We start from the raw sequence: 15,217 nt of genomic DNA, 5'->3' as shown, positions 1-15,217 counted from the left end.
TTGTAATAAGCAATAAAAGTAAGTTAGTATATTATTGTTTATTGAACAAAAACATTACTAATGAAATCCATATAGGTCATAACTGCAATATGTTTTTGGTTTATCCATTTCAAAAATATATTCGGAAAATACAAAAATATTAACTGTTAAAAATAAAAACCATTCTTAAGTACAGATCGACACCATTTATTGAATTTTACAAGGACCTTGTACATTAATTCATATACTATATCTACTGAAGTATTTGACATTATTTGCAAACGGACAAGAAAACAATAAGAAAACGAGTTTGATATATGCGTCATATTCTTGGCCTGTATTCTCAAACTATAAGATCTACAAAACATACCTAAGTTTAGAACTAGCTAAATACATTCTTTAAGAGGTGTAAGCAAATTATAAGGAAAGTTTAACTTTCTTTAGTTTATCCTTATACTGACCTTATGGATTTCGCAGGACATTTATACTGCCGTATGATGCCAGATGTTTTTAAAATATTAATGCATTTTCTTTATGATTAAAATGTTTAATTCTTAACTTTCAAATTATGATATTAAAATTTCTAATATTATAAGTCTCAATTAGTTCGAACTGTTGGATTAGTTTAAAAAACGATACAGATTATAGAGCTAGCAAAGATTTTTACCATAAATTGTTTGATAAAAAAACTCTTCTCAACAATTGTGCTGTAAATTTTTAAAGTATTTCGATTAATTTATAAATTAAATTGATTGAGTAAAAATTTCTTTAAAAAAATTATTAATTTTTTATAAGAAATTAATTGTTTTAAAAGGAAATTAACTGTTTAATTGTTTACAAAAAAATTTTCGGTGAAAATTTTCTTAAATATTTTTTTTTAAAATTGTGTAGTTGAAATATTTTTTGTGAAATAGCTAAAAATATTTTGTGAGAAATATTTATGCTTGAAAGGTTAAAAATTATTTTTTACTTGTTAAGAAAATGAAAATGCATTATATAATAAATTGATATAACTAGTTACCTTTAAATTCTTAAATTATCAAAATAAAATCAAAGAAGTTAATAAGCACATATTGTAGCAAGAGTTATGAAGCAATGCTTTCAAATAATTTTACCTAAATTTTTTATTTATCCTAAACAACATCAGCAGAAAATAATGGTAAAGATTAATCTAAAGCATTATTTTTCTAAAATGGACTCCTTTTTCAAAGTTTTTGAAAGATTGAAACATTTTAAAAGCAGTGTTTAATTGGTGATTCATTTATTTCTAAAGCATTTGTAAGAAATATGTTAAATGCAAAGTGTTTGAACTTGCCGTTCTTTTCTATTTATCAACGATCTGAAAAGGAGCTTCGATTGCAAAGTGTTATAGGTGATTTTCTTCTTCATTTTAAAGCGCCTTAAAAGTCAAACTAGAAATGTTTCATTACTGCATGTTTAAAAGACAGAGGATACTGATGAAAGTGTATAACATTTATTTTTCAACAAATTATCTCGAAAACAATTAAAGTACAGATCTTATGATGGACGAGGGTTTTCCCTTACACAATCTCCTCACAAGGCAGAAAGACATCGAATCGGGGGTGGACAACTTAACAACATATAACATAAAAACATACAAGAGCACATGCTTTACAAATACTTCTTGTCTCTGAGGGCATCTCGCAAGCTATATAAACATTTAATGGCTTTAATTAGTGGAAGTCCTTTGTCTTCTTGCAATTCATTCCGTGATATATCAAGCACTATTTCTAATGATTCTGTCCCCTAAAAGTCCACAAAAATGAGAAGTATTTGGAAGCGCGATGCTGTTTGGCTGTTGTGGAAGAGCGCGTTTTCTTTTCTATGTTCCTCTTTTTCTTTTATTCGATCTGTTCGTCAACACTGATGACGGATTGGGGAGTGGCGGCAAAGGCAGAATGCACTGTTGAGGCAGGCACAAAAAGATTTTCTGGGGTAAAATTTGAAGGTTTTGAGAGGAGATGAACAGTTGACGGCTGTGGAAAGAAAACGCCATTATAGAATCAACTGGTAAACTGAATCAGAATTATGGTAAATTTTAATCAGATTTAATTTTGCAAATCCGATTCAATTTTTGAGTCTAGTTCAATTCTAGTTCTAATACAATTCTAGTTCTGATACAATTCTAGTTCTAATACAATTCTAGTTCTAATACAATTTTAGATCTAATACAATTCTAGCTCTGACATTTTGGATCAAATCTAGAATTGTGTTGCTATATTTAACTTACTGTAAACTTTTTACTAAGAGAGTAGATGGAAGTCAAACGGATGATTTGAATCAGAATTATGATAAATTTTAATGAGATTTAACTTTGCAAATCTGATTCAATTTCTGAGGCTAGTTCAATTCTAGTTCTAATACAATTCTAGTTCTAATAGAGTTCTAGTTCTAATACAATTCTAGTTCTAATAAAATTCCAGTTCTAATACAATTCTAGTTCTGATATTTTGGATCAAATCCAGATCTGTGTTTCGATATTTAATTTCCGGTAAACTTTATACTAAGAGAGTAGTTGAAGTCAAACTGATGAATTGAATCAGATTTATGTTAAATTTTAATCCGATTTAACTTTGCAGAACTGATTCAATTTCAGCCGCTAGTTTGATTCTAGTTCTAATGCAATTCTTGCTCTGATATGTTTGATCAGAACTAGAATTATGCTGCTATATTTAACTTTCGGTAAACTTTTTTACTAAGATAATAGTTGGAAGATATTCTAAGTTTGATATTGTTTGAGTTGATATTATGTAGATAGCAATAATTTCAAAATTTTATTTTCGAAAATCATTGCCTTGATATTACATTCTACATTATTCTTTTATAATATTATAAACTTCAAATGCAAAACTATTTGAGTTTGCAAGTGATTCAGATTGTTCTAACAATATTTTTGAAATAGTTTTAAGAGTTAAGACTTTATATATTTTTATTTTTTTAATAGATTGTTATAATCATAAGCAACAGGGGTTATACCTGAAATTATTCTATGATATAATCAAAATAAATAAATCTCACCTAAATAATTACAAGAATCGTTCCATCTTACTCTTCAACATCAATTTTAGATCTTGGTCGTCCCTTGAGCATTGGCTGTATAATAAGAATGCGATAGCTTAGCTTTGCGTAAGAAAAGCAGCAAGCATTTATAATTTGAGTGAGGTAATAAGGGATATACACACTCAGAAATACATAGTTTTTTAAGGAGCGTATTTCTCTTTTGGATTTAATTACAATTTTAAGATTTAATTCAAAAATTACAATATCAAAAACCCTTCTGTCAGCTAGTACTATAGTTAATAGAAGGGTAGATATGTAAATAGAATGTTTTAAAAAACTATGTTTCTGAGTATGTTGATGGTTGCGGTTAGCATTAGCAAGGTGTTACAAATAAAAATAATATAATTACAAAAAGCGATATTTTAGAAAACAAAAGTATAAGTTAAAAAAAAGTATAGTTTAAAAAATTAAAGTATAGTTTAAAAAAATAAAAGCACAGATTGTAAAAATGCTAATTCAAAATAATATTTGCAAGTGCAAAAAGCAAAATTATGTTGCAATGCAATAGAAAATGGCAAACGCAGTTTATATTAATTGCGTCTGAATAAAAACGCTAATATTCAAGTTAGGAATAAGTTATTATTGCTATCAGTATAAATTTATATAATCCAAAATAATTACAATAAGCAATTGCTTTGCATTATATATAAATTTCTGATAAGTTCTATATTGATTTTCTCTAAATATTGTACATTTTTATCTCTAAATGCTAATTTTTAAAGAGTAAATATAATTATCAGAAATTAAAACTAGACATTTTAGCATTGCCGCTTACTTTTTCTTCAAAAAGGTTATGACAGATTTCCTTTCATTTAAATAAAAGTGAGAGTTAATTATTTAAAAATTCGTACAGTTTAAAAATTTTAACTTTAATAGAAATGTTTGTTTAATTTGAAAAAATAATATATTTAATTTATAAGGTATTACAAATATCGATAAATTTCGCTTACAACTGGGCTAGCGGCACGTCCCACTGATGCTGAGCTTCGGTTCTTGGCTCTCAGTTTTGCAACTGCATTTTCTGCTAGATCACAGCGCTCTTCAGCATCTTCCAACTCTTGTTGTACTTTACGGAATTTGGCCAAATTGAGAGCAGCGATTTCTTCCTGTAAGCATCAGAATAGTTTAAGTTAATGTTGTTGATCATGTGCATTTCTTTAATGGAAAGCAATCTTAGTTTAGTAAATATCTTTAGTAACAGAAAGCAAGTATCTTTAATTATAAATCTCAATATAAATAAATATTTTTTATAACAGTAAATTTTGTTAATAACAGTAAATAATTAATTATTTTCGTAACAATATGTATCTTTGAATTGCAATAAGTTTGATTTAATAACAGTAATTAAGTTTTTCATAAAATAGTAACTGTTTTAGTAGCTGGAATGGACTTTTTAGCATCTTGAATAACAAATTTCTTCTTTAGTAGCAGTTAAGTAAATGAATTCCTTTAATAGCATTAAGCAAGGTTTTACACTTGAACGACTGATCATTTCTGAAGGTGATAGTTAGGGCCTTCCCAGATTGTTTATATGTAGATCAAATAGACATCCAAAATCTTAAATTATAAACCTAATAAATTTAATAAAATTTTTTTAAAGGCTTGATCATCAAAATTCTATGTTTGTTATTGGATTTTGCTATCGAAAATGTTAAATTAAACGGAACATTGGCTTTTTAATAATGAGTACACATTAGTTTTTTAGATAATTGAGCTTACCTTTCTCCATAAATAATAATTATAGATATGATGAAATGATCTTGTTCTTTAATTGAAACTGGGGCACCTTATATATACCAAAGGGTATCTAACATCAAAAACTTTCTAGGGTTATGGGACTCCTACCAAATTACATAACGGACTATCCTGGCTGCTCCCGTCATTCTAGGTATAGCGTTCTACATAAACGTTTCTATAAGGCTAACCCATAAAGCACTTAAATTGGATCAAATTATAAAAAGTGAGAAATACTCAACCCTTCCTGTAAGTTAGTTTTTGAATTACAGAGTAACAAAAAACGAGAGAAGGCCAAATCGGTTCCATTCGTTCTTCTATGATTAATTAATTTTAGTAAGTTGCTTAGTTACAGTGGATAAGTTTCATCAGTAACACTAGTACGTATATATAAGCCTCATCAGTAACAGTAGCACATATATATAAGTCTCATCAGCAACAGTAGTACTTATACATAAGTCTCATCAGTAACAGTGGTAAATAAAAATAAATCTCGCCAGTAACAGTAGTGCGTATATCTAAGTTTCTTTGATAATAATAAGAAAATTGAGCAAGAGTGGTACTTACGGCTTCCTCAATCTGTCTCTTGTATGTCTTAATCTTCTGCTGGAGTTTGTCGACAAGGTCCTGCATACGCTCATGGTTCTTGCGGTCCTCATCGGCTTGGAATTGCAGTTCTTTCACGCGTCTCTCAGATTTCCTTACGTTCTTAGCTGCTTCAGAATGACGTCGCTGTTCATTGTCCAACTCAGTTTCGAGTTCTCGAACCTAAAAGAGTCATTTAGGTTTCAACACTATTTTAAAAAGTATTTAATTGTTTAAAGAGTTTAGTGGGAGATACCATTTTTGAAAAAAAAAATCAAATTTTCTGGTTAAAGATTCTATTATTGTCTGCAAGTATAGAGCTATTATTTATAACGTTTTAAGAAAATATGTAACAATATAATTTGTTATCAGCTCCCTGATGTTTCTTTACACTCAAAAATCTGGTTTTGCATGCTGACCGCAAAAATACGGCCTAACAAATTCATCAATTTTTTCATTCCTGAATTTATAATTAAAGAAGAATAAAAAAAAATGTTTAAGTTGTAAATCTAACTATAATTTAGTTAAAATTTTGATCTGGAAAAAGCGAAAAAAAAAGCCCCAGCAAAACTTAAGTTCCTTGTATAACTAAATAGCTATGTATAGGATGCATTAATAGCTATGTAATAAAAAAAACTGAAAAAAACAAAGGACTGAAAAAAACTAAGGACGAAATAACTATGTTAGGTAGGCATTAAATAGAAAAAGCTTAAATATAAAATCTTTTCTATTCCGATACACACCTTTTCTTCTTAACAAAAAAAGAACGATTATTATCAAAATACTTATCGTTGTATATAAATATTTATGGTATTGACTTCAAATTCTCAAACTTATTTTTTCTTATAAATCAAAAAATGATAACATGTTTTTATTAAAAAATGCAGATTTACTATTGTAGTTGCTATCGCTTCGAAAAATTAGTAAGTGATATTTTTTTATGGTAGCAACCTCCACAAAAGAAATTTAAGTAACTATAATGTCTTGATATTATCGATACATAATTGGTTTCACTAAATAAATAATTAGTTTGAACTTTGGCTATAATTTAAAATTTATACCTTCTGTTCAAGTTTTTGGATGATTTTCTTGCCACCCTTCAATGCAGCAGCTTCAGCTTCATCAAGGCGGACTTGGAGTTCCTTAATTTGTGCTTCCATAGCCTTGCGCATCTTTTCTTGTTGTTGGGCGTGTTCTTGTTCAGCTCTCAATTCATCGGCAAGACGAGCGGCATCAACCATTGCCTTCTTTGCCTTCTCTTCTGAGGATTTGGCTTCATTCAACATTTCATCCAAATCAGCATGCAGAGCCTGCATTTCTCCTTCCAGTTTCCTCTTGGCCATGTTAAGAGATGAGTTTTGAGCAGATAGTTCGTTAACATTTTCGTGTAGTTCGGCAAGTTCGCTGTCAGCTGCACGTCGAGCACGGTCAGCCTAGAAAAGAAATCAGGTTTAAATTTTGATCATGAAGTTGATTAATCTAATTCATTGAGCTAAATTAGAATTTTTAAATGGAAGTTATTTTTTACCTGTTCCAATAACTGCCTGCTTTCTTCCAGTTCTCCGTGCATGGCGTTGCATCGTCTTTCAGACATGGCGTATTGCTCACGAACTTCATCTCGTGCTCTCTGTTCTTCTTCAAGAGCTTGTTGGATTTCTTTAAGTTGGATTTGGTATTTCTTAATGTTCTTTTGTGCTTCGGCGTTGGCCTTGTTGGCGTGATCCAAAGCAATCTCAAGAGTGTTGATGTCACTTTCAAGCTTCTTCTTCATTCTAAGAGCTTCAGCCTTGCCCTTAGCCTCAGCCTCTAAGCTGGCCTGCATGGAATCAATGGCACGTTGGTGGTTCTTCCTGTAATGTTTGTGAAAATTTGTTATGAGAATATTTATTAGTAGTAATGAAATAATTTCTAGTGATGTTTAAAGATTTTACCTTGTGTTTTCAAATTCTTCTTCCTTCTCCTGGAGTCGCCTGTCAATCTCTTGTCTGACTTGAGAAAGCTCAAGCTGTGCGCGAAGTACTTTGTTTTCTTCTTGTTCAAGAGCAGCCTCAGCTTCTTCCAAAGCAGCTTGAAGTTCTTCTTTTTCCATTTCCAACCTTTTCCTGGCCTTTTCCAATTCATGGACGCTCCTTCCACCCTCACCAAGTTGGTCAACAAGGTCCTTGATTTCATCTTGAAGGTTCTTGTTCTCCCTCTTGACGGATTCGTAATGTTCTTGACTTTCTTCATATTGAGATCGGAGCTTGAATACTTCAGTGGAATAGTTCCTGCATTCTTTTTGGGAAGCATCTAATTCAGCAGCCAAATCATCGACCTTCTGTTTCCATTCAGCAACAATTCTATCGAATGATTTCTGTTTCTTCTCCATAGCAGATGCGAGAGAGTTGGCCTGAATTGAAAAGCAGAATCAATTAGTCTGTTATAAAAAAACAGTGCACCTTTAATTATTTGAAAAATTCATTCATTAAATAAACTATGTTTAATTATTTTAAGTAATTCATACCTTCTCAACTTCGATGGTCATGTCTTCAAGTTCACCTTGTAGTCGGGACTTGGTCTTTTCAAGACCACTGCATCTGGCATTGAGTTGGTCAATAGTTTCCATGGCTTCTTGAAGTTTGGCATCGAGTTTCCTCCTAAAATATCAAATATATTCGCCATGAGTATAAAAAACAACAACTTAAAACTCAGTAACATACGTGAATTTTCTGGTTTTTAAAATGTAATAATAAATTATTGCCATGAACTTCGAAATTAATAAACGAAAAAACAAGGAAAGATATTCCAAATTAATTAAAAAATTGATAATGACTTCGAATCTGAATACTCAAGTTTTGACATTACAATTGCGGTAACAGTTAAAAAGTTATAATTTCTTTCAAATGGGAATTAAAAATATGTTTAATATCAAATTCCTTTCTTTTCGCTAACAATAAACTTAAGCTTTAGATAACTGAGTATTTAATAATTCTAATTGATAAAAATAAATAAATAAATAAATAAATAAATAGATGTTAAGCTGAAATGTGGCCCTGATTGTTAGCAGACTTATATTGATTAGTTGACAATTCAAAGCGAACTTACTTTGATTCTTCAAGTTCTTCCAATCGGGCAAGACCCTCACTTTCGTATTTGGATCTCCATAATTGAACTTCAGCGTTGGCTTTGCTCAGTTGCCTCTGGAGGTCAGCTTTGCCTTCTTGTTCCTCTTCAAGTTGTTCTCGGAAGCTATCAAGATCATGTTCCACACTTCGGAATTTGCCCATTGCAGTTGCTCTTTCCTAAGTAGATAAAATTGGAATAAGTTTAACATCCAACCAAATTTAAATTTTTGCTTTTAGCAACTATTTTTTAAAATATATATATATAATACTGACCCTGCTTTCTTCATCAGCCATGCGTTTGACGTCATCGAGTTGAGTTTGCAGAGACATCTTGAGTTTGCTAAGTTGGCTAATCTGAGATTCGGCTTCTTCCAATTGTCTTTGGAATTCACTGTTTTCAACAGTGAGTCGCTTCTTAGCAGCATCAAGATCTCCCAATGACCTGTGGGCCTCGTCCATCTTGCCTTGGAGTTCTCCCAGTTGCATTTCCAATTGCTTAGCTTGTTTCTCAGCATTTGCCTAATATATGGAATTTATAGTTATTAAAGTACTCTGCTGTTTCGAATAATAGAAAGTGCTCACGGATGAGACACGTAAAATTGGTGAAGATGCAGTTACTTATTGTGGATACAGATAAAGGTTAAATAAATAATAATTATTTTTCATGCATTTATTTTTACCTTTTTTCTACACATGTAATCCAGAGATATCTGCAGCTCATCATGTTCTTGGTAATAGGTTGCATTTTCGTTTTCAATTCTGAATTGCACGTGACATAATGGTAAAAAGGATGGGCTGTTAATCACCTTCATGCAAACTAATATAAGGAAGGGAAAATAAAACATAGGAGCATGCGTATTTAGAATAAGCTGGATGAGTAATAAAATATCTGGAATATTTAATATTAAGTCTCTTTTTTCTTCAAAATAAACTATAAAACTGAATGAGAAATTTTTAACCATGCACATACCATTTAGTATTGTTTTTCTCACATCGTGGCTTAAACTAAATAAATTCTCATGATAGAATGAGGCAAATTTTGCTTCTTCCGAAAACGACGCAAATGAACATTTTTCCTAAATTACATATCTTTTTATTTGCTAAAAATTTTTGTTAAGAATTTTCAAAAAATTATGAACCTTTTTTTTAAAATTAATTTCACACATCTTCTTTGTTAATTTTATAAATCAAGAACGTTATATCAACAAGAGTCAAATTTCTATTTCAAAAAGATCAGAAATAAAAACTTAAGTCCCTACAAAAGTGCATATCTTATTATTTCTAGCTATAATACTGATATTTGTAATATTTAGATAATATATTTGCAACTATTAAATAATTTATTATTATTCTCCACATACAGACATAGACCGGGAATTTCTTGTTTAAAAAATGAACAAAAATAAGTGTTAATATACTGTATATATTTCAATGTTAGAATGTTTCAATTTCAAATTTAAGGGAGTTAGCTTATTTTTCAGGTTGTAAGCAATCACACTATCGTATTCACACCATGCTTTATGTACCTTTTCTTTGTTAACATGGTCCACGCTAGATCGAACATCGTCAAGTTCTCCTTTCATTTGTGCTTTCTCTTTTTCTAACCTGTTTATGAATTTTATAGGAATTATTCCTTAATTTAAAAACAAAACAACTGTCGGAAAGATGCTTTTCTGAAGATCTTAGAGGAATAACATGTTAAGGACACTTATAAAACAGTCAAATTTCTTGATTTCATAACATGTAGTGGTCGCAAAATCTAAAACAATGATTTATTTTGCTAAATTCCGCAAAAGCTTCATTTTCTCAATCTCACTAAAATAACATGTTTTTCCTCTAGACTTCTGTTTGTGAAATATTTAGGTAATCATTTACGACTAAATATTTTATCATTGAAAATGAACTGGATGAGCAATTTTTTAATGCTTACCTGGCCTTGTGTTTGTTCAGTTGGTCAATTTGTTCACTAAGCTCGCCAACAACATCGTTGTGTTTCTTCCTCAAGTTCGTTAGAGTTTGTTCGTGTTGTAAGTTTGATTCTTCCAAGTCTCGTCTCAGCTTGGCCATTTCGGCTTCTCGCCTTTTGTTCAACTCAACCTATTCAAAGAGATACAAAATAATTTAAAAATACATTTAAAATATGAATTTTAATGCAATCTAAACCATAAAATTTTATAAGTTAATAACTTTTACCAACCTGAGCAGAGGTGGCACCACCAGCTTCTTCCAATCGTTCGCTAAGTTCACTAATTTCACGAGCCAACTCAGCACGTTGTTTTTCAGCCTATTGAGTTACAAAGCAGAAATTCTGATTAAAATTCAAATAAAAAATTAAGGAAATTTTGTAACTTATAAAATGAAATTATATAAACTAGCATTATGTGGTTGACTTTTGTAAAATTTAATTACATTAATCCAAAAAACTGTATTTTTGTAGTGAATTGACAAGAATGAACTAAAAGAAACATCTTGATGATTTTTATATAATAATTATAATATTTATTAATTATTACAGTATTTTTATAAATTGTTTTAATATTATTTTAAAGAATACTAAATCTATTGAATTATTATTTTTGAATTTAAAAATTAACACATTTAAGCAATGTGCGTCAAAAGAATATGATTGAATAGAGAATTAGATTGAGTTGAATTACAATTAATAAAATAAATAATGTCGAAATTTATAATTACCTTGGCTCTTGCTTGTCTTTCAGCTTCCAACTCCTCTTCCAATTCTTCAATTCTGGCCTATAATTGAAACAAAATGTGTTAGAAGCGATATGAAAGATTTTTAAAAAAAAGTTCATTAGAAACAAATATTCCAATTGTTAAAACAAATATAGCTTTTTTTTAATGCTCTTATTTATTGTAATACGAAAGTCACTGTTATAGAATAAAGCTTGATTCACTGTAAGATTTTAGAATTGAAAGTTGTTAAAAAGTAAGCATTTTTTAGTATATTAATTAGCATTATTAACTTTTTTATAGATTTAAAACTCCTTCTATTTTAATAATATAAGCGAAATTTCTTTGTTATCTTACATGAAGTTGTTTTGGTTACGAAGATTTCTTGTAAGCAGAGAACTGAGAGAAGCAGATAGAGAAGAACATGTGCTTAGCTTCAAACTTGTTCAGACATGTTTTCATAGCAAAAGAGCAAGTAGCAGCATAATAGAAATTTTTAAAAACGCCCTACTTCATAAGTCAAATGGATAGTTCCTGGTGTGGAAGCGAAACAAGGTTCTTGCAATCTCCTGACCATCCGTTTGCTATCTGAGCTCAAATTGTAATTGGGAGAAATGTACTGACATTTCTGATATGGGTAAAATATATCCTTTCGAAGCATAGTGCTTTGAAGTGGGTTGCTGGAATAATTAACTGAAGTACTGGCCACAGAAGCTTTGATTTTCCTTATAGTTTCACTTATATCTTTCTGCTGCGATGCTAAGTGGTCACCGTTCGTTAATCCATTGGTAATTCCGTTCTGGACTTTGGTCGTTTCGATTTCGGATATCTCGATGCTATCCATATTTGAAAAGTAAGTTCAACTTTCTAACACACGAAATCCAAAAGAATTAGTGGCTTAATCCTAATACAATGGATTCAGAGCTGTTCTTAACTCAAAGCTAACGAGCCGTGAAGTTAACCAGTGCCAAGGGTGAGGAGGAAGTGAAAGGACAACTCTGGAGATGTGGAAGAAACTAAGTTTTGCCAAAGTGAGTGGTAATCCTATATCTTTAGGAATCATCTCTATCCCCTCCATCGTCATGTTCCAAAAATGAACGCTGAAAATGACAAGGCGTGAGCGGGTGAGTCACAAGCTCCCGCCATGCGAGGAAAATATTAGAATGTCTCTGTTACCTTTTTGGGGTGGTTAAAAAGGGGAATAAGCGTGACAAACTAAGTGATGATACTTTTACCAGGCATGAAACAGACAAGTCTGAATTCCATTTGGATTATCTAGCTCAGCCTTGTCTCGTTAGCACAATAAATGTCGTCAATATTTTCTTTTTAGAAAAAAAGAAAGAAAATACCGTTGGAATAATTCCATTCAATTTCCAACTGATGATATTTATGTAGGAATGCGGTCTGGAATCAGTACAGGCATTTATGTGATAATGTGTAATGCGTAAACAAAATTACTTCCCTGTTTTCAAAAACCGAAGCAGTTTTTTTAAAACATTTTGAATAATTTTACAAAATGGATGAGGATGCTTTATGATAGTTAGATATTAATAATTATTTTAAAATGTTCCAATTTTAATGTAACTTAAACTTGAAGAAAATATTTTCTGTATGAAGCGATGTTTATGCAATTAAAAATAATTTTTGTGCCCTTTAAAAAAGCTGATATATCAGAGGATTAATTTCATAGGAGCACGAATTAATTATTTTATTAAAAAAGTTTTATTTCTTATGAAATTCTTGTCTTTTTTTTAATGATATTTTCTAAATTTATACTACCATCTCGTTTATTTATTTCATTTAAAAAACGTGTTTAAGAAAATGTTAGACATTTATTTACAAATGAGTCTACCCAGTTTAATTTCCATCCCGATTTGTTTTGGCTTAATGCCTGCTTCTACTTGCTTTTGTTTTGACGGATAGCCTAATAGATCAAATGAAGTGATGGTTCTAACATTCTTATTCTAGCTTTTAAGAAGTTTCTCTAAAAAGATTAAAAATTAACTGGCATATTTTTACATTACGAATTTATCAATTTCATCTCTGTGATCTATATTAAGAAATATTTTATTTTTAGGCTATACCTGAAGCTCCTTGATCTGTTTCTGGAGTTTTCCAACAAGACTTTGCTCATCTTCCAACTTAGCAGCCAAGCTAGCCATCTCCTTCTCTTTCCTGGAATTACATTTTTATTTGTAGAAACGTTTATAATTTTTTTACGATTATAGGATGTCTTTAAAAATTTGCCATATCTTAAGTTTTTTGTTTTAAATCAACTGATATAATTTTTTTTATATGTTTCTAATATCTAAATAAGTAGTATTTTATGATTACGAGAAGTACATTATATTTATTTGTATAGAAAACTGATTAGATCGGCTGATTAGAAAACTCTTTAGATTGTAATCATAGTTTCATATTTTTTCTTAAAAAATGGAAAATAAATTTAAAAAACATCCTAATTACCTTTGCAGAGCCTGTTCAATTTCTTTCTTGTTCTTCTCGAGATCAGCGATAGCTTCTTGGGCAAGTTTAAGGTCTCCCTCGATTTTCCTCTTATTCTTTTCAACATCACCACGAAGTTTCTTTTCTCGGCTCAATGAGTCTTCCAACTACAATTGAAATAGTAATTATTACTTTTTTTCAGTGGCAACAAGAGATAATATGAGAAGTTTGTTTTTTAGAATTAAAAGCTTACCTCATCTAAGGTGGATTCCAACTTGGCTTTCACTTTGTTCATGTGGTTCAGTTTATCTTCGGTGGCCTGGAGATCTTCTCCGGTTTTCTGTAATTAATCAGTGGTTTATTTTTATTAAATTATTCCAAGCAACAGCATGAAAGTTAAAATATTTTAATAAATGTTTTAAAGTCATTAATTAACGCATTTTCGATACTCTGAATTTATTTCTATAATTACTTTTAAAATAGAAAAGAGTTAAAAATAAAAATAAATAAAATAATACCATTAATATTTTGATTTTAGGAAACTATGAGTGATGTTAAGAATACTGTTATGCGAAAGCATGTTTTTTCATATGAGACTTAGTGCATAAAAGATCGAAATTGCAAAGAGAAATTGCAATTAAGAGAAAAGTTTGAAATAGAGATCGTTCGAAATTAGAAAGATTATTTCTTTTAAAAACAATTGCATGTTTCTTATTTATGATTAATTCGGGAAAAAGAATCATATTTTATTCTCTTTCATCTTAAGAAATTTAAACAATTATGATTTTAAGTTATTTAAATGCCATAGTTATTACATATTTTATGCTTAATATTCTTATTAAATACGTGCATTATGTTAAAGATTTGGCATTATTGTTATACGTATGTATATTAGATGCCTCAACTTCAATAGGTTTATATTTTTATCACTAAAAGATAAGATCGTTAATAAACATATTAATAATTTACCTGGCTCATTTCTTGCAGTTGTTTCTTTTCCCTGTTCAATTTGTTGATGAGTTCATCTTGATGAGCAATTTCGTCGTTCAAGTTGCGAATTTGATGGTCCTTAGAAGCTTTGTCTTGCTCAGCCTATGAATATAAAGAAGTGATATGCATTTTATTGTTTATAATGCAAAAATAATTAAAAGCTACAGGAACCAAACGGATGCTTTCAAGTGTCGAGAAATTCACGAACCACTCATCTTAGGTGGGAATTAAGAGTAGTAAAGTCCTAGGTTTGTATTCGAAACAAAATTCAAGTTAATTATCCAATTGTTTAGAACTAATAATGTAAATTACTACAACCCTTTCAAAACAGCGTGTGATTATTTTTCTTCGACTTTAGAAATCAACACCATAGAATGCCTAATGTAATATTAGAAAGCCTTTCCTAGATATTTAGCATTTTCAATGTCAAAAGTTTCTTTTGTTAATAAAAAAAAATTATAATTTTCAAAATAAATTTATTCTTTGCTTTCTCTGTTCGAAATTTTTAACTAGAAATATTTAATTTTGTTAAAAATTAAAAATTCACGTCTGGAATTTTTTAAAATCGCAAGTTTTATAACCAAAGAACAATAATGATCTTATATAATTTT

The 15,217-nt window shown here is 30.0% G+C and overlaps 1 protein-coding gene across 33 annotated transcripts in view; it reads right to left on the bottom strand.

Annotated features, from left to right (window-relative positions):
* Window positions 1-1,437: 1,437 nt before the first annotated feature.
* Window positions 1,438-15,217, bottom strand: part of LOC107443488 (myosin heavy chain, muscle) — a 47,871-nt gene continuing 34,091 nt past the window's right edge. For 26 of the 33 annotated variants that reach the window (XM_071184032.1, XM_071184036.1, XM_043042986.2 and 23 more), the window contains exons 23-39: window positions 14,586-14,708; window positions 13,870-13,956; window positions 13,638-13,783; window positions 13,256-13,346; window positions 11,178-11,234; window positions 10,681-10,767; window positions 10,414-10,580; window positions 10,010-10,088; window positions 8,757-9,002; window positions 8,464-8,660; window positions 7,883-8,015; window positions 7,311-7,768; window positions 6,908-7,229; window positions 6,441-6,812; window positions 5,362-5,562; window positions 4,011-4,166; window positions 1,438-1,976 (exon numbers count right to left, since the gene is read on the bottom strand). In XM_071184032.1, coding sequence (XP_071040133.1) covers window positions 1,842-1,976; window positions 4,011-4,166; window positions 5,362-5,562; window positions 6,441-6,812; window positions 6,908-7,229; window positions 7,311-7,768; window positions 7,883-8,015; window positions 8,464-8,660; window positions 8,757-9,002; window positions 10,010-10,088; window positions 10,414-10,580; window positions 10,681-10,767; window positions 11,178-11,234; window positions 13,256-13,346; window positions 13,638-13,783; window positions 13,870-13,956; window positions 14,586-14,708 — 3,057 coding nt within the window. In that variant the 3' untranslated portion in view covers window positions 1,438-1,841. Of the gene's footprint in view, window positions 1,977-3,018; window positions 3,094-4,010; window positions 4,167-5,361; window positions 5,563-6,440; window positions 6,813-6,907; window positions 7,230-7,310; window positions 7,769-7,882; window positions 8,016-8,463; window positions 8,661-8,756; window positions 9,003-10,009; window positions 10,089-10,413; window positions 10,581-10,680; window positions 10,768-11,177; window positions 11,235-13,255; window positions 13,347-13,637; window positions 13,784-13,869; window positions 13,957-14,585; window positions 14,709-15,217 lie in introns of all 33 variants that reach the window. The other 7 variants (XM_071184055.1, XM_071184056.1, XM_016057363.3 and 4 more) reach the window with 1 other exon arrangement.

This window comes from Parasteatoda tepidariorum, chromosome 8 (genome assembly GCF_043381705.1).
Source record: "Parasteatoda tepidariorum isolate YZ-2023 chromosome 8, CAS_Ptep_4.0, whole genome shotgun sequence".
Classification (NCBI taxonomy): domain Eukaryota; kingdom Metazoa; phylum Arthropoda; class Arachnida; order Araneae; family Theridiidae; genus Parasteatoda; species Parasteatoda tepidariorum.
The sequence above is the reverse complement of the archived record's forward strand: the minus strand, read 5'-3'. Positions and strand labels throughout refer to the sequence as shown.